Source organism: Sus scrofa, chromosome 6 (genome assembly GCF_054392235.1).
Source record: "Sus scrofa isolate SSC_HxYL_T2T_F1_AM1 chromosome 6, Sscrofa_HxYL_maternal_Yorkshire_Landrace_v2.0, whole genome shotgun sequence".
Lineage (NCBI taxonomy): Eukaryota > Metazoa > Chordata > Mammalia > Artiodactyla > Suidae > Sus > Sus scrofa.
This window is the reverse complement of record NC_139388.1, coordinates 82,072,765-82,097,559: the sequence shown is the minus strand read 5'-3', so window position 1 is coordinate 82,097,559 and position 24,795 is coordinate 82,072,765. Positions and strand designations below refer to the sequence as shown.

At 44.8% G+C, this 24,795-nt stretch overlaps 1 protein-coding gene and 1 long non-coding RNA gene across 36 annotated transcripts in view; one reads left to right on the top strand and one right to left on the bottom strand.

Moving 5' to 3' along the window:
• The window catches only part of UBR4 (ubiquitin protein ligase E3 component n-recognin 4), a 139,715-nt gene that overhangs the window by 61,185 nt on the left and 53,735 nt on the right, over positions 1–24,795 (top strand). For 2 of the 35 annotated variants that reach the window (XM_084963069.1, XM_084963066.1), the window contains exons 50-67: positions 233–265; positions 1,422–1,485; positions 1,926–2,060; positions 2,947–3,121; positions 3,821–3,904; positions 3,993–4,133; positions 4,968–5,089; positions 5,744–5,855; positions 7,673–7,803; positions 7,923–8,100; positions 8,562–8,666; positions 10,189–10,320; positions 11,088–11,262; positions 19,906–20,002; positions 20,671–20,778; positions 21,218–21,334; positions 22,268–22,477; positions 23,757–23,906. In XM_084963069.1, the coding sequence (XP_084819195.1) occupies positions 233–265; positions 1,422–1,485; positions 1,926–2,060; positions 2,947–3,121; positions 3,821–3,904; positions 3,993–4,133; positions 4,968–5,089; positions 5,744–5,855; positions 7,673–7,803; positions 7,923–8,100; positions 8,562–8,666; positions 10,189–10,320; positions 11,088–11,262; positions 19,906–20,002; positions 20,671–20,778; positions 21,218–21,334; positions 22,268–22,477; positions 23,757–23,906 (2,269 nt within the window). Of the gene's footprint in view, positions 1–232; positions 266–1,421; positions 1,486–1,925; positions 2,061–2,946; positions 3,122–3,820; positions 3,905–3,992; positions 4,134–4,967; positions 5,090–5,743; positions 5,856–7,672; positions 7,804–7,922; positions 8,101–8,561; positions 8,667–10,182; positions 10,321–11,087; positions 11,263–19,905; positions 20,003–20,670; positions 20,779–21,217; positions 21,335–22,267; positions 22,478–23,756; positions 23,907–24,795 lie in introns of all 35 variants that reach the window. The other 33 variants (XM_084963068.1, XM_084963064.1, XM_084963077.1 and 30 more) reach the window with 24 other exon arrangements.
• Positions 12,652–17,553, bottom strand: LOC146402585 (uncharacterized). Its single transcript, XR_014807172.1, has 2 exons — positions 15,968–17,553; positions 12,652–12,953 (listed from the first exon to the last, which is right to left on the bottom strand). It is a non-coding gene; the product is annotated as an uncharacterized LOC146402585 (long non-coding RNA).

The window sequence follows — 24,795 nt, the reverse complement described above, 5'->3', positions numbered from 1 at the left end:
GCAGTAACTCGGGATGTAAGATATTCAGTTCTTACATTGTAAGTCCTAAGAATAGCCTGGCTTGGAATCACTGCCTCCCACCGGCAGCCTCCCCCACCCTCCGTTTTCTCTCTCTCCTTCTTTTTTTTCCCCCACCCTATTCTTATATTGTTTGCTTAGGATGTGTTTCCAGGTTTCTCTGAGCTTCACATTTTTTTCCTTTTTTTTTTTTTCCTTTTGCTTCTCCCCCAAGTTCTGAAACTGAGTCCCTAACCAAGCTGGACCGGTTAGTATGCCCTCTTTCTTTTCTCTGCACGAGCGAGTGTGTGTCAGAGAGCGGTGTAACCGATGGCGTGGCTTTGCGTTAATTCCGCTTCCGTGGAAAAGTCCTCTCGCTTCTTTCTGTTCTGGTGATTGCATGGCTGCAGAGCTGTCCCGCGTCAGAGTGGAGAATGCGGAGGGTTGTGCGTGCGCGCTTGGTGTGGGCCGCTGCAGACTCTTGGCCTCCTTTCCCTCCCCCATCCCTCTCTGTTCCTTCTCCACAGCGGGTGAGAAATGGGGTGGGGGCGCTGGGTCAATAGAAAAGTTCTACCGTCTGAAAAGCCGTCAGAGAGCTTGTTCCCTCCACTTGGTTTTATGCCTCAGGTCCCTCTTCCCTGACTCTTGACTGTCTTCCTCTGGCCCTTGACCTTTTCTCTCCAGCTACCTTCTCCACACCTTTCCCTCTGTCCAGAGCTTCTGTCCCCAGGGTGTTGGTCTTTTTAACTGTGCTGCATTAAACCGACAGGAGTGAGCCCTGGGGAGCAGGCTACTCGGTACCCTTCAATGCTTGGGGGTCTACCCTTCCCCTTAGAGAAAATTGCCTGGGTTTCTCAAGGTGCTTTTCAGTACCCTTTGAATGTAGGCAGTCGGCATGCACCTGAAAATATGGTTTGGTCTCTTCCCCATACTTAGGAACTCACGGGAAGTGCCTTTGTGCATTTTCTTGGAGGTATAACTAAGATACAACCTTAGTTTTCCCAGGGTCAGAAGATGGCTTTACCCTTCCCCTCTGCATAGCCCCTTTTGCCTCCTGATCTATGGGCACCTGAGCTTTGGGTCCCATTGCATCGAGACTGTTAAGCCTGTCTCAGTGATCCCTGCCACAGGCAGCAGAAGGAAGCATACTTATCCTCTTTGAGGAAGAAAAGCGCTGTCTTTGAGTTACGGATTATGAACATGGCCTCAGGTTGATCTCCAAGCAGGAGCCAGGTTTCTTCTGGCCTGGAACACAGGGAAACGATATGCATGGTGCCTGTGGCAGGTCTTATTGTGCTTTGATTTTGTATTTGGCATTCATTAGCTGTCCCCCGGGTCCTCACGACTATGGTGTGCCCAGGCTAAAGCACCAGGCAGAGAGAAGGGTGGTTGTTGTACTCAAGCCAGCTTTTCTGTCTCCCTAGGCTGGTTGTGAGTTCTTTAGAAGCCCTGGAAAGCTGCTTTGCTGTTGGCCCAATCATCGAGAAGGCAAGTTACACTTTTTTTAAAGCACATGGGAGCTTTCTGAAGAAGCAGGAAGTCAGCAGAGTTAGCAGAGGCCCCAAAGCCTTGCTGCTAAAGAGCATTCATAGCATAGTCTTGATTTGCAAAGATGATCCAGAGGAGTCTTCAGCTTAAGGTCGTCTGTTCTGTTTTCTGGGGACCCATAGTAAGAGTGTTTTATCGAACAGGATGAGTGCTGATTAAAGAACACTGTTCTGGAAGTCATGACCTCGGACTCAATTTCTGCACCTATATCGTGGGAGGATTGTAGTTTCCGAAATTCTTTGCTTTGCTCCTTGAAGTCCATGGAGCATAATTTACTCCTGGTGGCCGAGAAGGGAGGAGAGGGGGAAGGCAGAGTGTGGACAGTTCACTCTGCATGGATTTGGTGGCGTTAGTGACAACTCCCTTGTCTTCTGCACCAGGAGAGAAATAAGAACGCAGCTCAGGAGCTCGCCACTTTGCTGCTATCCCTGCCAGCACCTGCCAGTGTCCAGCAGCAGTCCAAGAGCCTTCTGGCAAGCCTGCACACTAGCCGATCAGCCTATCATAGCCACAAGGTAATCGGGGTGCCTTCTGTGCAGCTGGAAGTTAGGGTACTGACAAGGTGCAAGTAAGTTGGCTTTTTGGATGTCAAGCAAGGGTAGAACAAAGCGAGGTGGGGAGAGGACGGTGCTGAGGTTAGACCGACACAGTCTGAAGTTTCTCCTGAGAAATTAGTGGCTCTCACTCAAAGTGAGGACAAACCAGTAACGGATTGCTGGTTTGCATTCATTTTTCCTGTTACTCTAATAGGATCAGCAAGATTTAAGGAAGAGAAGAGGGACGTTTGAGCGTGGGTGGCCTCTGACTGGAAGAGAGAGGGGAGGGCGGTCACTCAGGACATGAGGAGCACAGGTGTTCTTGCTCCTGCAGCTGTGGCACAGCGCTAAGGGAGGGGTGCTTGCTTGTAAGGAATTTGAGTGGTTTTTGGAGAGACTGAAGGGGAAATCTGGGGAGAGAGGGTCTCAGCTATGGAAGTAAGTGGCAACTGAAGGAGTAAGGCCAGTTTCTGTAAATGGAAAAGAAGACTCATTCAGATCCACAGGAAGGGGCCACCTGCCCAGATGCCTTGGCCAACCTGCTGAACCTCTCAAGGAAAGGCAGTTTGGGAAACATATCTTTGGTGTGAACCTGCAAAGAAATGCCTTCCGTAGCAAAGAGATTAAGTTCTGGAGAATTGAGTGGTTTCTAGTTTTCCTATCATACTTCGATACTGATTTCATAGCCCTTGAAGTTTACCCATGTTGGGCAGCTTTGATGATCCGTGCAGGAGTCAGTGGTCATTAACCTGTTCCCTTGAGAGGAGGCAGCCCTCCTGATGATCTGCCAGTTCCTGTCTCCCTGTTGCTTTAGTACCAGCCCTGCCTTGCCGTTGGCTCATCCTCTGTGATTCTTTTGTTGTAGGATCAGGCCTTGCTGAGCAAAGCTGTGCAGTGTCTCAACACATCCAGCAAAGAAGGCAAGGATTTGGACCCCGAGGTCTTCCAGAGGCTGGTGATCACAGCTCGCTCCATTGCCATCATGCGCCCCAACAATCTTGTCCACTTTACGGAGTCAAAGCTGCCCCAGATGGAAACAGGTGAACTTGGCCTGTGTGGCCGTGGTCGTGAAATCTGCTTGACCCATTTTCTTTACTCTCTCATCTTCCTGTTCTCACTGACCTCTGACTGACTTCATGCTCTGAGCCGTGCTCTCTTGTTTTTATATCTTGTAGGGCTTTTGACATTAGAATTGTGCCATTCTTAAGTAAATACTCTTTCCAGTGCTTACCCCTTGGACTGTCCTGGAGTTTAGTTAGTGCTCAGGATATCAGATATTATCTTTCTCTGTAGTTATTACCTCTTTAAGATCTTCAGGGTAAAGTGATGCTTGTGCCCTGGTTGCTTTAAAGTAATGGGATCATATCTTTTGCTTTTGTGCTGTTCTTTCCGTCAGTATTTTGTTAATGTGTGTATTGGCCTTGAGTTCTCAGTGCTTGATTCTGTTTCCTCCTTCCTCATCATGCTGGCTGGTTACGAAACCTGTTTTGCCTTCATTAAATAGAGCTTATTGATGCCTTCACAGTTCTGTTATTTACATGCTCCCATATGCTGTCCTCATCCTGTTAGTCCTCTAATGCTATAATCTAGGAATCATTCTAGAAAATTTCAGATGTTCCCCTAGCTTTGTGAAGTTGAACAGTTGGGCCTGAGATGTCTGCATCTGCTATACAATCCTGAATGCTCCCCCTTCTATTTAATTCTAACATACAATGTTTTCTGTGATATTCCTTTCCCAGACTGTTTTTTTCCTAGATGTGCCTGCTGGAGTCTAGGGATAGTTGGCATATTGATTGGGGCCCCACTTGAAACTCCCTCCCCAGGCAAGCGTCCTTGACCTGAGTTAACCTTAAAACAAATTAAATTCCATCTTAGATTTACCGTCATTAATAATTCTTTTCTCCTGCTTAGAAGGAGCGGATGAGGGGAGAGAACCTCAAAAGCAGTTGGAGGGAGATTGCTGTAGTTTCATCACTCAGCTGGTGAACCACTTCTGGAAACTGCATGCATCCAAACCCAAGAATGCCTTCTTGGCGCCTGCCTGCCTGCCAGGTATCATGTTAAACGGGATACTTGATAGCTAGTGAAGTCTCATGTAAGTTCTGTCTTTGAACAGATTGAATTCCTCACCTTTAGCCGTCATCGTCCATCCCTTACAGAATGAATAGCTAGGAAACGGAAGTCTGTGAGATCAGTGCCTTGCTCCTGGTAGAGGAATTTAGCAGTGTAGCAGAGAAGTGGGGGCTTCTTCTATCTCTGCATGTTGGGTTGAATATTTCACATAAAGACGTGTGCATGCATGCATGTGTGTGCCCTTTAAGGTTTTTATAATTGTTTGAAAGAATCTTTGAAAGTTTAATTCAAAGCCAGTTACAAAGGTAGAAGTTCAGAGTCATCCTAGAGAATTATTTCTAGGCTGCTATTACCTTTGTATCTAAAACTTCTCACACTGTCCACAACTCAGGTGAGAGAGTCAGTGTCTGAACAGTGATCTAAAAAAATAGAAGGACCCCTGGTGCTCATGTGTGTTTGGAGGTTGCTTGGGCAGTAAATCCAAGAGGATTGCTGAGGTCGTCTTTATCACCTAAGGTCTGGGGAGAGTGGCGGACGTTTAGACTCTGCCTACCTCTTCACATTTATTTCTGTGATGCAGGATATCTGAAAGGCTTTTGAGGACAGTTGGGGAGATTTAGGAGACTGTTAATAAAACCAATCATGAATAATGCTGACAGCCTACATTACACATGTACCGTGTTTTTGTTTGTTCACTTTTCTGTTTGTCATTTTCTTGTTAGCTTGATTTTTATGTGGGCATGAGAATTCATTCTTTTGTCTCAGACTCTCAAGTAGTTAGAAGTTTTTCCACCATATTTTTCTCTTCTGCAGGCCTAACTCATATTGAAGCTACCGTCAATGCTCTGGTAGATATTATCCACGGCTACTGTACCTGTGAGCTGGACTGTATTAATACAGCGTCCAAGATCTACATGCAGATGCTCTTGTGTCCTGTACGTATCATTGTAAGCCCAGATAATCCTGACCAGCCTGGGAATGTCTGGAAACAATTTTTTTTTTTATAAGATTGCTAACTATTGAAATAAAACAGACTTAAGGGAGATAATGGGACGGACGTAAGAATTTTGAGTGTCAATGAAAGCCTTAACATCCTAGTCATTCCACAGAAGAGAAAAGTTTGAAAAGGGTATGGACTTGGTTTGTATTGTCCAGAGAATATGCTGTGGTTGCGTCACGGTTCTGAGTGAGCGTGCATTCGACGGGTACGTGAATGAACACCGTCGAGGTCTGTTTCCAGTGACCCTGGCACGGAAGCCAGTGTTAGAAGTGCTGATTTTAGCACAGAGCTGAGGTGAGCCCGATCATCTGATGAAAAGCCAGAACTGTTTGTAGAGAGCCAAAGTGACTTCAGGGCCAAACGGGCTGCCAGTCTCTTGCCAGGAACTGAGATACAAGAGAGTAGGAAGTTGGTCTCACAGATGCTGGGTCAGGAAATGGGCTTAACTTCTGACCTTAGTCAGCAGGCTTGCAGGCGAGAGTGGGTAAGTGATTGTCCGTAAGTGATTGTCCAAGACGGGAAGGTGTTTTGTAGACAGTTACAGGAGTGATATCAAGCCTAAGGATGATGGTTTCCCTTTCAACCTCAGGATCCTGCTGTGAGCTTCTCCTGTAAACAAGCTCTAATCCGAGTCCTAAGGCCGAGGAACAAGCGGAGACATGTGACATTGCCCTCCTCCCCTCGAAGCAACACTCCAATGGGTAATGTGAGGTCTGGGTTTCGGCTCGTGCAGGTGTGCTGGGCTGAGGGACCAGGGCAGTATGCGCCAGGGTGTGCTGCTCATGTTGACCAAGGCCCTGGAGACTTCCATTTCTGGAGCCGTGGTTTTACTCTACCTCATTCCAAAAAGAATTTAAGGTGGTATATAAAAATGCATATAGAAAACAGTAAAAATAAGGAAAATCAAAGCCGGAGAAAATAAAGGTACAAGAATAAAATCAAGTCAAGGATACGAAAAATCTACATCGCAAAATCCTGCATGATTGTTAGGTGAAAATCTTATATTTGGCTGAAAGCTTCTTAAGAGCCATGGCAAAAATAAAATGAGAACAGTTCTGAGTTCCCGTCGTGGCTCAGCAGTTAACAAACCCAACCAGCATCTATGAGGATGTGGGTTCGATCCCTGGCCTCACTCAGTGGGTTAAGGATCCCAAGTTGCAGCGAGCTTTGGTGAAGGTTGCATATACAGCTCAGATCCAGCGCTGCTTTAGCTGTGGTGTAGCCCGGCAGCTTCAGCTCCGATTAGACCCTGGGAACCTCCGTATGCCACGGGCGCGGCCCTAAAAAAAAGAAAAAGAAACCAACCAAAAAAAAGACAGTAAAATAACAGTTCAAAAATCATAGTAACTAAAGAAAAAACCACCAATTTTCAGGAAATGAAAAATTTCCTGGCATGAGCGCTCTTAGATTAAGGGTCCATCTTGTTACCTAAGGGGCAGCATCCTTGGTGGACTTATCTCCAGTAAGATTGACAGGAAATTTCCTTCTTGATACACTTGAACACAAGGCAAAGACCTAACATTTCACATTTTGGTAAAATGTATAAAAGAAAATTGTTAGTAAAATATTTCCCAGTCTGAAAAATATTTCTTGATACTGTCTTGAAAGTCTAGTGTGTCCTGTACACTAATGTCACCTTTCCGTTTGGACCAGCCGCGTTGTAACTAGTGGCTGTGGCCGCGATGGGATACAGTGCAGGTCTGGAGGGGGTGTGCAGCTTCGTGACCTTCAGACAGTCTTTGACTTTGACTCATCTTCATTGTGCTTTTGATGAGTCAGGCAACAGATTGTGCATCTTCTGTCTGGGGAGAAGCTGGAGTCCAGGTAGTTTTATGTTTCTGAGTAAGGCCAGATCCACATGCTTTTTCAGCCCGTTGAGTGCAAGGCGAGGTCTCCATCCTGTTGGGACAATTAGGAGTCTAACCTGGGCTTCTCCCTTCTTAGAAGGCCTCTCCCCATCACACAGAAGCTAGTCTGGGCAGGACCGCAGTGCTGTCCTCGGTTTCCATTTGATGGCTTCCCATTTCACTTCTGGTTCTTCTCATAATGATTCTGTAATCTGAAAATCTCACCAACCCAGTTGTTTTGGGGAAAAAAATAGTAAAATCATGCTCCAGGCTGCCAGGACAGATGGCAGTTAAACATCTCGATTGTATTATTTTCCCTGTCTTGCCCAAGGTCTCCTGAGGGTTGGTGGGGGCTCATGGGGCCTGCTGGTCTTAGAGGTTTCTCTGCTTTATGGAATCCGAGGGTTTTTTGGTTTTGTTTTCCTTCATCATCTGGAAAAATCTTTTCCTAAGTGGGGCAAGCTGTCACTGCCAACCGCACCTTCCCAGATCTTGCTAGGCCCAGAAAACAAGAGAGCAAGGCCAGGCATGACCCCTGAGCACTGACCCTCTCCAGCACAGGGAGCGAGCTGGAAGCTTGTCTTGGTTTTTCTTTGCTGTATAGTTTATCTTACCACATGCCGGGGAGGGCAAGCAAGCGCCTTCAGGTGACTGGGGTTTCTTTGACTCAGGAGACAAGGATGATGATGACGATGATGACGCAGATGAGAAAATGCAGTCATCAGGGATCCCGAATGGTGGTCACATCCGTCAGGAAAGCCAGGAACAGAGTGAGGTGGACCACGGAGATTTTGAGATGGTGGTGAGTCTCCCGCTGCAGGAGAGGGGAGGAGCCTCGGAACTCCCCTCCAGCTCTTACTCTGTGGGCCTCTGCAGAGCTGCTGTTTACCCTGGGGCGCTGACGGAGCTTTCTCTCTGCAGTCTGAGTCGATGGTCCTGGAGACAGCTGAGAATGTCAACAATGGCAACCCCTCCCCCCTGGAGGCCCTGCTGGCAGGCGCAGAGGGCTTCCCCCCCATGCTGGACATCCCGCCTGATGCAGATGACGAGACCATGGTGGAACTAGCCATTGCCCTGAGCCTGCAGCAGGACCAACAAGGTAGAAGGCCACGCCAGCACACAGCGGCCCGTTGGCCTTGCGCAGGAAAGAGGGTTTGGCAGTTACTGATATCCAGCTGACGTAGCTTGTCCCCAGATTGGGGGAGAGGTCGATCTGGGTGAGAGCTGCTCAGAGATACAGGTGGAGAGTGAGAGGGACGGTGCTGGAGTTTAGTCTGGGAGCCAATCTCCCAGTTTCTGTTAGTTTGGTGTTTTGGATTATCTCCTCCCAGATCTGTTAGATTCCTCCAGCTTGTGTCCTGCCTGAGCTAAAGGAAGCCTTCCACCACCTCTGTAATGGAATTTGGGGGGTGGATAGCAGTGGCTGTTGAGTAACTTCCTCTAGGCCAGAGGAGGTCACATGCTGGTGAGTTTAGACTCCTGAGGGCGGCAGGTGGCCAGAGCAGTGTTGTGGATGGGGTCTGGAGGGGATGTTGTGCTCACTCTCCACTTGTTTCCCAGGCAGCAGCAGCAGTGCCCTGGGCCTGCAGAGCCTGGGGCTGTCCGGCCAGGCACCCAGCTCTTCCTCTCTGGACGCAGGAACCCTCTCTGACACCACAGCATCAGGTAACTGTCCACAGCGAGGAGCACGGCTCAGGGCCCCAGGACCCTCAGGCCATGTTTCCGATGCTGTGAGAGTGTAATGGGCAGCTGCTTTGACAGGCCATTCTGGACTTCCTGCTTCTGCCTTTGCTTTAGAAATGCGGGTGTGGAAGGCATAGTGATGCAGCTTGGCGAAGGCGCTCTTGGCTCCGCTTCCCTACACCGTGCATGCTGCCTGGCTTCAGCTAAAAGTCCCCACGGAAAGGCCAAGGGAGCGGCTTGCGGGTTGATCAGCTTTAGGGCTTAAGTCTCAGCTTTCCGGGTTCTTCACCAGAGTTCTAAAGTTTTAGACAGTATCAAAAGGGAGACAGAGAGCTCATAGCTTTTAACTTTTTTCTCTTCATTTGTAAATAAAAGTGAAGCTGCCAGGAGCAGAGTTCTCCTTCGGGTCAGCGTGGTTGTCAGGATCCGAGCTTGGGAGGGAGGGCTTTTGTGGACAGTTCAAATGCATAGGAAGTCTTCAGCCCTCGTTTTGCCTTCACTCCCAATCTCTTTCCTAATCTGATAGAAAAAAAAGAAATGTCCTGGGTGGGGAGTTGGACCACGTAGAAGAGACTGGAACATCCAACGGTTTACCAGGAAATCAGCTGCTGAGTAATTTAAGGGTTAATTTAGAGTTTTCAGGCTGACGCTTTCCTGTATTTGTTTCTTTTTTCCTTCTTTTGTGTTTTGGGCGTTTTGTCCTAGATAAGAAAGGGAGAAATTGGCTGTCCCCTCTCACCTGCTGCCATGGCTTGTTGCTTTTCTTAGGCCTCTTTAGTTGCCGTCATTTCCGGCTTGGAGTTGCGCTGTGCTGGTTGTGTTCCTCATGTGCTCTGTGGCTGTCTTGGCTTTCCTCCTCCATGTATCTCATCCAGCATTATCCTCCTGTCTCAGCTCAGCCCTGATTCCGGATGCTGTGGCTGTCTCTGGGGAATTTCCTTGCTTTATTATTAGCATTTGATGAGGATGATTAGGAAATGTGGAATTTCCCACTGAGCTCCCCTCTGGACCACTTGTTTGAAAAAAAAACAAATAGGGTTGATTCAGGAGCTCATGATAAGTGATTTCTTAGCATAAGTATAAATTGATTGCAAAACAACTCTCATTGAAATTCAGAGTCTATGCTTTTGAATGGTGATGGCTAGTTTCCGACTTCAGCAGGTGTCAGTAACACCTAGACTTTGGTGTTTTAGCTAGAAAACTGAGTGTCCATGTCACAGATTCTTCTAGAATCTCTGCACTCTTTTCCTTGCACTGTAATGTAACAGCGAAGGAAATGCCCAGTGAACTGGGTTTTCACTTCTGTCTAAGTACTGTTTGCAATGCACCGTGTATAGTGTTTGTTCCTGTTAGTGATTAACCAGCAAAGCAGATCTTTCCCTTTTTCCTTTGATGACAGGTTGTATAAACTGCATTGTGTCCTCTGCACATATGTGGTTTGATGCTTTCGCCCCAAGGAGGGGTTTTTTACCTGTAACAGCTCTCGTTACTCTCTCAGCTCCAGCCTCGGACGACGAGGGCAGCACAGCAGCAACCGATGGTTCCACCCTTCGGACCTCTCCTGCCGACCATGGTGGGAGTGTGGGCTCGGAGAGCGGGGGCAGTGCAGTGGACTCAGTGGCTGGCGAGCACAGTGGTAATGTGGCTGGGGGTCTTGGTCTGCCTGGGCAGAGGTGGGGACAAAGTAGAAGTGCCTGCCCTGGGTCCTGGGGTTGGGTGCAGGAAAGGGAAATTTAATTATCTGTCAGTGGAAGAAATGGCCTATATCATCCTAAATCATGATTAATCTAAAACAGTTATGATGTGACTTTGAAATCAGTCATTCTGTGGGTTTTGCTCCTTTTATTAGGGGAAGAGAATCGGGGCAAGCCTGTTGTTAATGATCTGGTGTATTGATATAGCAGGCCAGCTATACTAGCTGGTGGGGACGGGGCTCTGAAATCAGGAAGCGTGACAGAGCCGTTTTCACTTGATCTTATAAGTCAGTCTCTGCTTAAAGAATTAGGTATGAAAATTTTTTATGGAAAAGATAAAAGTAGCTGATAATTTCTGGATTCCCAAATGAGTGTATGTTTGCTCTGGAATACAAGATGGAAATTTACCAGCAGCTGAGATTAAGCTGTATTCTTGAGGGTAGATCTTCTGTTCCGTGGGTGTCCAGGGAGTCATTTAGTCATTTCGTGCTCTGGGGCCAAGATCATGAATTCCGTCCTTCTCGAGCTTCACACAGGAGAAGGAGTTTTCTGAAGCTGCCACCAGTCATCACGTGACTGTTGCTGATTTCAGAATGCAATGGATTCCACTCTGCTTTGGGAGTGGATTTGCATTTTTTTTAAAGATTTTTACTTTTTCTGTCATAGTTGGTTTACAATAATTTGCACTTTTTAAACCTTTTCCCTCTAGTATCTGGCCGGAGCAGTGCTTATGGTGATGCTACAGCTGAAGGGCATCCGGCTGGCCCAGGAAGTGTCAGTTCAAGCACTGGCGCCATCAGCACCACCACGGGACATCAGGAAGGAGATGGCTCCGAGGGAGAAGGAGAAGGGGAAGGGGAAGGAGATGTCCACGCTAGCAACAGGTCAGGGCTGACCACTTGCAGTCAAGAGGCTTTCCTATGGGAGGTGGGTCAGGAATAGCATGGTGGATCAGTTGCAGGAGGTGGGGTGGAGATAATAGATAATTTCTTTAGAAATGCAAAGGTAATAAACTCATGAAACAGTTTAAAAGTCCTAGGGACTGTTCTAGGTTTATCTTCCTGGTCCTGATGAGAATGTCATCAAATCAGTTGCAGAAAGAATAGAAAGCGGTTTTTCTCTTAAGTTCTCCCTCTATCCACTAGTAACTAAAGTGACTGTTTTTTCCTTATTCAAATCTTGTCTTGCTTCATCATTACTCATACCCACAAACTCATTTGTAGTGTTCTCTTTATAAATGGCATTGTCCTAGGATCAATAGTGGCAGTTATTAAGTAAATATTAGAAATAGCTTCTTCTTCAGTGTGTTTTTAGGTAGTAGAAAAATACATGTTTATGTCTAGAAGTACCAGCGGTGGGGCATTTGGCAAATTGAAAATAATCCGTAAGATCCTAATCTAGCCCCCTTAAGAAATTCTGGTGGGAGTTTCCTGGTGGCCTAGCAGTTCAGAATTTGGTGGTGGTGCTGCTGTGGCTGGGAATTTCTCTACGCTCTGGGCATGGCCGAAAAAAAATTCTGGTGGTATTTGGTAACTGTCTGGTGGAGTGAATATATTCTTAACCACGAGGTGACTAGACAGAAGAGGAAGAAAAAAAATTAAGAATCTGCTTGTGATATAATATTTGTTTGTTGAGGCCCATAGTTAATCACATTAGTACAGAAATCAGAATTTTGAACTGAATGATGTCCATCCGAAAAAGAAGTCACGGAAGCAGTGAGGCATTAAACATTTTGAGAGGGCATCACACTGTTTGTAGTGTTTGCTGTAACCTATCGCTCCCCCTTAACTCTTTTTTTTTTTTTTAATACAATTTTTTTTTTCATTATAGCTGGGGAACTGTATCTAGTCACTTATGATGGAGCATGATAATGTGAGAAAAAAGAATCTGTACATCCCCCTTAACTCTTGAAACAACTCTTTGGTGAAGATGACCTCTGGGGTCCGTTAACTGATGATATTTTGATGGGGGTTTTGTTTTTTTGGTTTTTTTTTTTGGTCTGTGGAAGTTCCTGGCCGAGGATTCAACCCAAGCCGCAGTTGCAACCTGAGCTACAGTTGGGGCAATGCCAGATCCTTAGCCTGCTACACCACAGGGGAGCTTCCAGATGGGTTTTGTTTTTTAACTGCTTAATATTAAAGGCATCTTTTTTTTTTAAACTCTTAATGTAATTTCTAGGTTAATTCCATGTGTTCAGACAATATGATTTTTGGTTCTTTGAAATTTATTTATTAATTTTGTTTGTTTGTTTGGCTTTTTAGGGCCACAACTGTGGCATATGGAAGTTCCCAATCTAGGGGTCAAATTGGAGCTACAGCTGCCAGCCTATACCACAGCCACAGCAATGCCAGCTCCTTAACCCACTGAATGAGGCCAGGGATCGAACCAGCAAGCTCATGGTTCCTAGTCGGATTCGTTTCCACTGTGCCACGACAGGAGCTCCTCTTTTTTGTTTTATAAGGCCACACCTGAGGCATATGGAAGTTCCCAGGCTTGGGATCTAATTGGAGCTGCAGCTGCTGGCCTATGCCACAGCCACAGCAACACTGGATCCAAGCTTCGTCTGCAACCTACGCTATAGCTCACAGCAACGCTGGATCCTTAACCCACTGAGTGCGGCCAAGGATCAAACCCGAATCCTCATGGATACTAGTCAGGTTTGTTTCCACTGAGCCACTACAGGAACTCTGTCTTTGAAATGTATTTTTTGAAAGTATTTTTAATCCAGTTTTCACCTTTTACCTTATTTTGTGCTTCTTACTTGTTCTGCCTCTTTCTGTGTTTCTTTTTGTCTTCTTTGTAGCCCTCTTGGGTTGACTTGTATTTTTTCACTATCCCATCCCCACCCCACCCCAGTCAAATTTGTACATTTGGAGGTCATTCACTGTATTTCCAGTCTTTTAGTAGTTATGCTAATCATTTCAGTATATATGCTTACCAAAACTAAGGTTGACTAAGAGCCGTATCTTCTTCCTGAATAATATAAGTACCTCAGAAAACTTTTCTCATTCTTACCAGTTTAAGCTATTAGATTTGTGTGTTTTAATTTTAAAAAGTCTTTTTAAAGCTTTCAAGATATTATTGCTATTTTATATCATTTATATGATCAGTGTTCATTTAGATTTGCTCACATATTTACCACTTTCTCTGCCCATCGTTTTTTGTGCATCTCAGGACATTCATCTATGATCATTTTCTTCTTGAATTAGGTCAATTAGATTTTTCTTTAGGGGAAATCCCCTCGTTATAAAATCTCAGGTTTCATTAGTCTAAAATTGTCTTTTTTTAGCTTACATTTTAGCTTAGCTTAGCTGTGTTTTGATGGGTATACAATCTTGTGTTTGATGGGTATACAATTTTTTCTTCCCCAAATGGAAAGTGGAATCCATTGTTACTGCCAATGAGATGTCGCCTTCTGTTACAACTAATGCTTTTTAGAAAATAGTGTCTTTATTGCTGCTGCTTTTAAGATCTTTATTTTGTTACTGTTTATAAAACCATAGTTTTACTGGGATAGGTTTAGGATGGATTTCTTTACATTTGTTCTGCTTGAATGTTTGGGTTAGTATCTTTTATTAGTTCTAGAATATTTAATCTCATTGCACTTTCTTTTTCATTTTCTCTTATTGGGGCGTCACTTAAATATATGGTAGGCCATCATATTCTCTTCACGCATCTTAATAGCTCTTTTTTTAATTCCCTGTGCTTAGTTATTTGTAGTTTCATGAGCTCTGAGTAGCGTCAGAAAACAAATACACAGTTATAAGTTTGAAAGATATGTGAGACTTCTACATTGAAAACTGTGGAAGCTGAGAGAAATTAAGGATCTAAACAAATGAAGGGATATACCGTGTTTATGGATTAAAAGACTCATTATTGTAAAGATAACAGTTGTCTTCAAATTGATATAGGTTCAGTTTAATCCCAGTCAGAAATCTCAGCTGATTTTATATATATGGCAAAATTGACAAGTTGATATGAAAATTTATTTGGAATAGCAAAAAAACTAATATTAGCCAAGGCAGTATTGAAAAAAAATCACAAAATTAGAGGACTGCACAACTGTAGCTTATTATAAAGGTATGTTAAGAGACGTTGGGATGTTGGTACAAGGATAGACAAAATAATGAAACAGGAGTTTCCATTGTGGCGCATCAGAAATGAATCTGACTAGTACCATGAGGATGCTGGTTCGATCCCCTGGGTTGGGGATCTGGCATCGCCGTGAACTGTGGTGTAGGTCGCAGACACGGCTCCGATCCTGCATTGCTGTGGATGTGGCATAGGCTGGCAGCAGTAGCTCTGATTCAACCCCTAGCCGGGGAACTTGCTCATGCTACAGGTAGGGCCCTAAACAACAGCAAAAAAAAAGATGAATGAAAGTGATAAGTTCAGAAATGGACATACATGGTCACTTGATTTATGACAAAAGTGACTCTTCTGTGCAGTGGAGGAAAGGATAGTCTTACCAAATGGCAGTGAGTCAGTTGGATATTAATATAGAGTAAATGTGTCTTGACCTGATCATACACAAACATCACTTGCTCCACACATTTAAACACAAAAGGTAAACCTTACTGGTTTTAGAAGACAAGATATTTTCATAAATCAGGGTTGGCAAAATTTTCTGAAATGGGGAGTTCTTTTGTAGTGCAGTGGGTTAATGATCTGGTGTTGCCACTGCAGCAGCTTGAGTCACTGCTGTGGCACAGGTATGATCCCTGGCCCAGGAATTTTCTCATGCTTCAGGCACCGCCAAAAAAAATATAGAGGACACAAAAAATATTTACCCCTTAAAAAGGAAAAAAAAATAGATGAGACTATATTTCAGCGACTTGTTCTTTTTTCCCTCCTTTTATTTTGGTGTCAAGATTTGAATCAACTAATTTTTCTAATAGGCTCCTGAGTGGAGAAAAGTGGTATGGGAGGAAGTGATATGTTTCTTTTTACTTTTAAGCTCAAAGTTTTGCCTTCTGTGGGTTTTTTTTGTTTTTGTTTTTGTTTTTTTTTGTTTTTGTTTTTTTTTTAATGAGGTTCTCAGAAAAGGCATTCCTCACTTGGGGTAGATTCTGGGCCATTTTTGAGGTCCTTGCAACCAGACACCCAAGTTACCTTCAGAGCATCATGGCTGTCAAGTTTTCAGATGCCCTAAAGTCAGTCTTGGGTCCCTGCTTATCCCTTTGGATTTCTGTCTTCACTCATTTTCTGGCCTAAATAATTTCTTAATTGCTGGAGAGCTCATTAGTGCCTTTATTTTATTTCCTTGTATTCAGTGATCTTTTTAAACTTACTTAAATTCTAATTATTGGTTTGGTAATTAGATTTAATTCTGATCAAAGATTCTGCATGAACAGTCTTGTCTTCCATAAATCATGACATTTCACTCTTTTCTCTCCAATCTTTTATTTATTTGTCTTTTGTCTTTTTGTCTTTTGTTGTTGTTGTTGTTGTTGTTGTTGTTATTGCTATTTCTTGGGCCGCTCCCGCGGCATATGGAGGTTCCCAGGCTAGGGGTCCAATCGGAGCTGTAGCCACCGGCCTACGCCAGAGCCACAGCAACGCGGGATCCGAGCCGCGTCTGCAACCTACACCACAGCTCACGGCAACGCCGGATCGTTAACCCACTGAGCAAGGGCAGGGACCGAACCCGCAACCTCATGGTTCCTAGTCGGATTCGTTAACCACTGCGCCACGACGGGAACTCCTCTCTACAATCTTTATTGCCTTTTCTTGCCTTATTGTATCGGATAGGATGGAAGTGGTTGATAATGATGGAAATCCTTATCTCATTCCCAGACACAAGGAAAAAGTTTTAATATTTTACCATTAAGTATGCTGTTAACTGATTTTCTATGGAGAGTTTTTTTATAGATTCTTTATCAAATTAAGTTTTGTTCCCAGTTTGCTGGGAGGTGTTATATCTTTTTGGTGGACTGCACCTGTGGCATGTGGAGGTTCCCGGGGCAGGGATTGAACCTGCACCATAGCAACAGCCTAAGCTGCTGCAATGACAATGCTGGATCCTTAACCCACTGAGCCACACAAGAACTCCAAAATGTTTTATCTTGAATTAGTTTTTAAAGCTTTTCAGTTGTTTCTGTTGTACTTGGTTGATTATGTCTTTCTCCTGTGTTCTTTTTAAGGTTGTCAATTACATTAATTGCTGTTTTCCATGATTAAACAACCCTTCTGGGAACACCTGATCATGATATCATATGCTTTATATCCCAGGATTTGGTTTGCTGATATTTTACTTAGGCCTGTAATTTTTCTTCTTTGAAATATCCTTGTCAGGTGTCAATATGCATGTTATTCTGGCCTCATAAAGTAAGTAAGGACATGTTTCCCCTTTCTTCATTCTCTAGAAGAGTTGTCTAAGATTGGTAGTACTTTGCAAAGTCTTGGAAAAATTTAACTGTGAAGTCATCTGGGTTTAGATTTTCTTTAAGGGAAGGTTTTAAACTATAGATTCATGCTTTACATTATAGAATTATTTCTATTTCTTCATGTGTCAATTTTGGTATGTTGTGCTTTTCAAGGAAGTTTTTCATTTTAACCTGTCAGCTTTATTGTTCATTACTTATTTTAATTGTTCATTATTTGTTTTATCGTCCTTTTAATGTCTTTAGATCTGTAGTGATACTATACCTTTTTTCATTTCTAGTATTATTAAATTTTCCCCCTTTTGGGGAAAAAAGTCAGTATCAACTTTATTTACAAAAAAACAACTTTTGACATTGATTTTTTTTGTGTCGTATGCCTGCTTTCTATTTCATTTCCACTCTTTATTATTTCCTTTCCCTTACTAAAATTTTTGTTTTAATACCTTATTTTGGGGGGGATTTAACTTCCCATTAGAAAAAGAAGCTTCATAAAATGGAAGTTTAAGTCGTTGATTTTAAGCTTTTTTTTTTAAAGATACAAATTTGAAGCCTCTATAAAATTCCTTTTAAAAGGAGTTCCTATTGTGGCTCAGTAGAAACAAACATTAGTAGTATCCATGAGGATTTGGATTCAATCCCTGGCCCCACTGGATGAGCTGTGGTGTAGGTCGCAGACGCAGCTCAGATCTGGCCTGGCTGTGGTGTAGGCCCAAAGCTCTAGCTCTTATTCAGCCCCAAGCCTGGGATCTTCCATATGCTGCAGATGCGGTCCTTAAAAAAGAAAAAAAAAAATCCCTTTAAACCTTGCTTAGGGTAGAGCCCACATATTTTGATGTGTTGTATTTTCATTGATGTTCAGTTCAAAATGTTTTCTAGCTTCTGTTGTGATTTAGTCTTTGGCTCATGGGATATTTAGAAATATGTTGCCAACTTTTCAAACATTTGGGGATTTTGTTATTTTTCTGTTACTGATTTATAATTTAATTTACTATGGTTGGGGAACATACTCTGTGATTTCGATCCTTTGAAATTTCTTGAGACTCATCATTATTTCTAAAATGATGTTATATCCTTTTGGGATTTTTCCGTTGTTTTTAGCTGGAGGGTCAATTTAGGTAACCTAGCTATATTGCTAATGGAATTCTCTAAAGTTGTTTTAAGTTAACTTTATTTCTTAGTTGTTAATTAAACAACTGTTAAGTGTTTTATTGTTTTAAATAATATAATTGGATTGGTTTTAAGTTACAAGAGGAGGAAATTCCAATTTTTGGTACACCGTTTTGTTTTGGGTTTTTTTTGCTTAAGTTTCAAGAGTACTATTGTCTTAGAGTTCCCACTGTGGCTCATCGGGAGCAAATCTGACTAGCATCCATGAGGACATATGGCCTCGTTCAGTGGGTTAAGGATTCAGCGTTGCTGTGAGCTATGGTGTAGGTTGCAGATGCAGCTCAGATCCTGCGTTGTTGTGGCTGTGGTGTAGGCTGGCGGATACAGCTCTGACTGGACCCCTAGCCTGGCAACCTCCATATGCTTCGGGTACAGCTCTCAAAAGTAGGGGGGGAAAAAAAGAGTACCACTATCTTAAGAGTTTGAAAAGTCAGTAATCTGGCGTGATCTTGGTCCAGGTCCAGACTCTTCATTACATTGACTTTTTCCTTTCTGTGTATATTCACATGCTCATTATCCAAATCTGAAGATTTTCATCCATCTCAAAACCTGTTATCTTTTATCCTAGAAGTATTGCTAATGTCTTGTCTTTTGGTCACTTGTACCTAATCCTGTTTCTGAGCAATTTCATTCATTTGTAGTCCGTACGTAGCTGGGCTAATTATTTGAAGATGCATGGATGGGCTTTTATGTAGTACTGTATGGTGAAGGTTGTTTTGGTCATTCTTTTGAATTCTTTTTATTTTATTTATTTGTTATTTTTTTTGGTCTTTTTGCTATTTCTTGGGCTGCTCCCGCGGCATATGGAAGTTCCCAGGCTAGGGGTCAAATTGGAGCTGTAGCCGCCGGCCTATGCCAGAGCCACAGCAATGCGGGATCCAAGCCGCCTCTGCAACCTACACCACAGCTCACGGCAATGCCGGATCATTAACCCACTGAGCAAGGGCAGGGACCGAACCTGCAACCTCATGGTTCCTAGTCGGATTCCTTAACCACTGTGCCACGATGGGAACTCCGAGTTCTTTTTAAAATGATTGTCATTTATTACTCAAGATTCTATTTTCACCCAGAATTTTATTATTTTGAAAATATTCTAGATACCCACTAGGATATATAATACATGGAAATCAAACTTAAAAAAATGCATAGGCATATGGTTTCTTGCACACAGCTGGTAAAGTAAAATGAAGCAAAAGCAGTTTATTAATTATAAGAATGAATCCATTAATTGGTTCAGCAAATGGATTGTTAATCTGTGTTAGATGAGAGTGCCAACCAACTTGTTGACAAGACCCTAGCTACTTAATTTGCATAGTGGTTCTCTTGAATGAGCATATTCATTCACAATCCAGAGGCACACATTTGCTACAAAGTCCAGGTGTATGTCTGCAGATGCAGAAGGCGAGGTAGTAGCCAACTGTGTATATGGGAGAACTCATGGTTCTAGTATGGATGTTGAAGTTGAATTTTACACTAGCAAAGCCGATAGAAAAGGTGTGAGAGGGTGAAGCAGTGACCGGTCTTCCTGAGGATTGGGAAACAAGAAGAAAGGGCTGGGGCACCATGCAGCTGGATGATATAAAATTTGTAGATGGAAGAATTCCAGAAAATAATGCCCAGAGGAGGCAGAATAGGGCCATGTGTCAGGAAAAGCCGTAGAGCTTACTTTGGAAGGTTTGATTTTATTACTGAGAACAACTGGGACCGGATTGCTTGAGAAATATTTTAAGTTTCCTCTAATAAGTTTTCAGGGCCATCAGTTATATCTTGGAATAGTTTTGCTCCCCTTCAGCAGAGAGAGATTTTTCCTTCCATTTTCCTTCCTCCAAAGGCATTTCTCACATTTTTTTAAATGCTAGGATTATTCCTAAGAAGTAGGTTCCTTATTTAACCTTGATGGCAGGAGGAAAGAACTATGTTCAGCTGGTTAGTGTTCGTGTATTAGCTCAAGTTTCACATGTTTCCCTTGGCCTTCAGGCTGCACATGGTCCGTCTGATGCTGCTGGAGAGACTACTGCAAACCTTGCCCCAGTTACGAAATGTTGGAGGTGTCCGGGCCATCCCATACATGCAGGTATCCCTCGGTTCACCTGGGTCTATCTCATCATAGTTGGACCATCCTTTGGCATGATCAGAGCTCTCCTCCAGGGGCTCTGTAAAGCCTTGTTTGGTATTAGGTTATAGAATAATGACATGTAATTTTGAATTGCAAGTAACAGCCCTGCATTTTGTAGATGAGAAGCCCAAGGATCAGAGAAATAAAATAAACAGTGTCAGTCTGCAGCCGTCCAGCTAGTTATTGACAGAGCCAGGAACAAAAGTCTGCATCAGAGATTCTTAGTATATAATAACTCCCTGTTAATATTGGTGTTAGAGTGTGGTCTGGAGGCTATGCTCCCACTAGTTGCCTTTCTCTTAGGCAAAATTGTTCTTTATTTAGCACAGCACAGTGCTGTATCTTAAGCCACTTTTGTTGGATATAAGATGTAGGTTAGTTAGTTTTGCAGACTTTTTGCAGAACATTTTCTGTGATGCCAAGGGTGGCATCTACCAAAACTGGGCTCTTCTGCCTCTGGACACTTCAACTTTGATTACCTTGAAACTTAGAACCTTTTCGTGGATTTAGTTACATGATTGACAGAGAAGTCAGGAAACCCAAGGGGTCTTTGGAAACCTCTTTGTTTAGTGTTGTTGCTCTTCGGGGAACTGGCTTTCATGTTTTATCTCTCTGTTGACTTCCAGGTCATTCTGATGCTTACTACAGATCTGGATGGGGAAGATGAGAAGGACAAGGGTGCCCTGGACAACCTGCTGTCCCAGCTTATTGCTGAACTGGGCATGGATAAGAAGGTGAAATTTGAGTCACACTGTGTGATAAGCAGGGATTGGCGAGACAAGTTTTCAGTTTTTCATTCCTCTTTTAAAGAAGCTTCACCTAGTTTCAGGGGGTGACCCCTGAGGACTGCAGTCTTATTGATTCGTCAAAGATGTTTTGGTGCCTACTTTGGCCCAGACATACTTTTGGATCTGGCTGTGCATGCGTCCCTGTCCTCATGGACCTTTTGTAGCTGTTCAAGGTGTAAACAGCAAATTGGTTGTTTGTCTCTTACCATGGCTTCCTGGCTGTGTCAGGCTCTGGATCATCCAGGGACGCTGGGGCCTGCTTAGTCTCTGATTCCATGGGAGGAATAGTTAGCATCAGTGGGCACAGGGTGGCAAGGGGTCTTGTTGAGAGGATCCCTCAAGGCTGGAGTCAGTGTGGTCTTCTGGGCTCCGCCTCCGCCTGCAGGATGTCTCCAGAAAGAACGAGCGCAGCGCCCTGAACGAGGTCCACCTGGTGGTGATGAGGCTCCTGAGTGTCTTCATGTCCAGGACCAAGTCCGGATCCAAATCTTCCATATGTGAGGTATTTAGCCTTGAGCTCATGTCTGATGGGTGCTAGGACGAGGGGCAGAGGGGATAGCCCTCTGTTAGAGCAAGGCCGTTGTCGCTCGGGAGGAGTAAGATTCTAAGCTGTCACCCACCTCTTCAGGAGCAGAGCCTCCACCTCTTTCAGAATCCCTTCCAAGCTCTGATCTTTTCCAACAATCCCTCCATTGGAGGGGTTAAAGGGTTTGGAAGTTCCATTATTGAAAAGCAGGGACTGTTCTGCAAGGCGCAGAATGGCTAAGAGGATTCCCCTCTGTGCGTCGCTATAAGGTATGGTAATAACGCAGAGAAAAAGCAGCGCGTGCGGGGTGGAAAGGAGATTAACACAGAGCAGGGAAGGTAGAAATGGAGGCTGAACTGCGTCCCATCCTAATGAGCTTACGAGCCGTGGGGTTTGCTGGGATTTGCAAGGCTCTCCTAATGGTTTTATTTACAGTAGCTTTTCTCCTACTTTTTTATTCATGTGATCCCCACCCCATCTCCTGTGGAAGCTGTGGGAAGAGCCCCTACTTGGAGAGTGGGGTTGCTGAGAAGGGCCTATAGGGGAAAGTTTTCTCTCTTCTTGAAAGAAATGGGCTTCTTTCCTAGTTGCCCATGGGAAAAGAAAAAACCTCTTCCCTCCAGGTGGAAAGGTTATCAACTCCTTGCCTCCCTGGCTTCTGGCACGTATGAGTAGGGAGATTAGAGTTGAGAACTAGTGTTTCTTTGTTCTCCGTTACCATGCTGTTGTTCCAAAGAGTTGGGGAAATGTTTGAGCTGGTTTGGAAACTTCTCTAACTCAAGAGACTGACTCACTCACTCCCATGACCATGCGCATTCTCAGACTCCTGTGAGCGGGTCTCCTACCCCCACAGCTGGATGACACACAGCTTTTACAGGCCATTCTCAGCTTCTCCCTCTTTCTCCCCAGTCGTCTTCCCTCATCTCCAGTGCCACGGCAGCAGCCCTGCTGAGCTCAGGGGCTGTGGACTACTGCCTGCACGTGCTCAAGTCCCTGCTGGAGTATTGGAAGAGCCAGCAGAATGATGAGGAGCCCGTGGCTACCAGCCAGTTGCTAAAACCGCACACTACGTCATCCCCACCCGACATGAGCCCGTTCTTCCTCCGCCAGTACGTGAAGGTGAGGCCCTTCCCCGACAGTGGCCCACTCCTGTCCCTCAGCCAGAGAACTGTCGCTCTCCTCTTCACCCTCTGTGAGTAGTGTAGACGGAGCCACGAATGTCACGTACTCCCCCTGCTGTCGTGAGGCCCTGTATCAGGCTAGTTGAGAAGATGGGCTTTCTGGTCAGGTGAGTCTGGGAACAGGTCTCAGGGAACAGATGTTGCCACCTACCAGCCGTGAAGCTTGGAGAAGTTTTGTCTGACCTCAGTAAGCCTCAGTGTGTACACCTGGAAAATGAGGCTGCACATGAATCTGCTTTATAGACTTGTTGTAAGCACTGAATGAGGTGATGCTTGTGAAGTACAGTGCCTGGCACATGCCAGTGTGGCTCATAAATGTTAATTACTACCATTTCTGTCCCACTTGAGTCCCTGTAGTGGAGTAGCGTGGCCTGGGCTGGCTCTTATTCCATAATCAGTTTTGAGTAGTGTGGGAATGTAAGGGGATAAAATGCAAATCTGGTCATGTCCTTCTCTTTTCTATAACCTTTTGCGAGTTTTCTATTATAACTTTTAGGTCAAAAACTTCTTTGTGGATCCACCTGTCTACTTAACTCTTGTTTCCTCACCTGCAGCACCCTGCATGCAGCCCTGCTGATCTCTGCGTTTCTCCTCATGTGGCTGTTACCTTCGTAGATGCTGTCCCTTCTGAAGTTCTTTCCTCTCCTCTGCATCCCATCTTTTCCCCAGCTCGTTATTCCTTGTCTTTCCTCAGGACCCAGTTCAGGCATTGGCTCCTTCCCCAACGCACACTTCCCTGCTGTCCAGTCTGGTCCAGGTAGCCTTTCCCTGGTCCCTGGGCTTGCGTGGAGTCCTTCCGTCCAGACTATCAGCAAAGACCATATGTTATTCCTCTCAACCCCCAGTTCGATGACACAGAAAGTCAGAAATCCTTCTCCACTACTATGTGTTCTCTTTTTTCCCTAATCTAATTTTTATGTAAGCAGAGTAAAAATCAATCCAGTGTCAAAAACCAGAGTGAAATGTGAGAACTTTAAAGAGCAGTGAGATCTGCTTCCACCATAACCTTTGCCTGTAATGAAATTGCCCCAGGAGCCGGGGGCCTTTGGGGGGTGTGTAAACTAAACTGTCAGTCCGTGATGGCTCCAGTTTTGAAAGGCACCACTTACCATCTCCAGCATAAGTGGTACCTAGTCGGCAGTAAGCTGGCCTCTTTTCTAACTCTGGCCACGGAAGCTTGTCAGTCACAGGTTTTTACATGAGTGTTCTTCTCCCAGGGCCACGCTGCTGATGTGTTTGAGGCCTACACTCAGCTCCTAACGGAGATGGTCCTGAGGCTGCCCTACCAAATCAAGAAGATCGCCGACACCAATTCTCGAATCCCACCTCCCGTTTTTGATCATTCGTGGTTTTACTTTCTCTCAGAGGTAAGTGAAGGTGCCAGTCGAGCAGAGGATCCGCCAGCTGTGACTGCCTTTGTGGCCGCCTTGTGCCCTGACCCTCGTGCGGTATTTCCCCAGCAGAGTCCCCCCACCATTTAGGTCTCGCCCTTCCGGAGAGTAGTGAGACCGTGGAAGATGGCCATCAAAGCAGGCCGTCCACTCTCGTCTCTGCTTCCGTACATTTAACTTCGCCCACACGTGGTCATAACGGACAAGTTTAGCAGTCCGGACTCTGTCTGGAAAACGGAAAAGTGTCCTAGTTAAAGTAACTGGAAGGTTTTAATATAGAGAATGGGTTAAACAGCTGTTGAAGAACCAAAAAGATAACAAGGGAATGTTGAGGTGACGCAGAGATAGTCACCGTAAGAAGCAGCTGCCAGCAGCCCCACGAATGGGGAGGAGAGGCCTGGGGGATCTGAGGAGGGGCTGCTGCAGCACCACCCCGAGCTCTCAGGGGCTGCAGGGTGCTTGGTTCTGCAGGTGTGAAAGGAGCTGATGGACAGGACCCCGTGCGCCGGGTTTGTCCTTGACTGAAGAAATGCTGGAGGCCGCCAGGGTGAAGGGCTGCTAGGACGGCAGGCAAACAGGGAGGAGCGAGTCCCTTCTCCTCTGGCCTTCTGGCGTCCCTCCCGTGCTCCCGTTGGCAGACCCTCAGGGAACCCACTGCAGAGCAGCAGTTCATTTAGCGTAGCTCTGGACTGGACATCCCAGAACAGGGTGGGTTTGGAACTGAGAGAAGACAGTCTAATAACTCACACAGCAAGTGTGAGGTTAATGTTAGCAAACCCCAGATGACCTCTTCATGTTGTGGAGCTTCTGCCCACCTCTTTGACCTGGACCGGGGATTCTGAATCTCTTTCCCACAGAGTTTCAC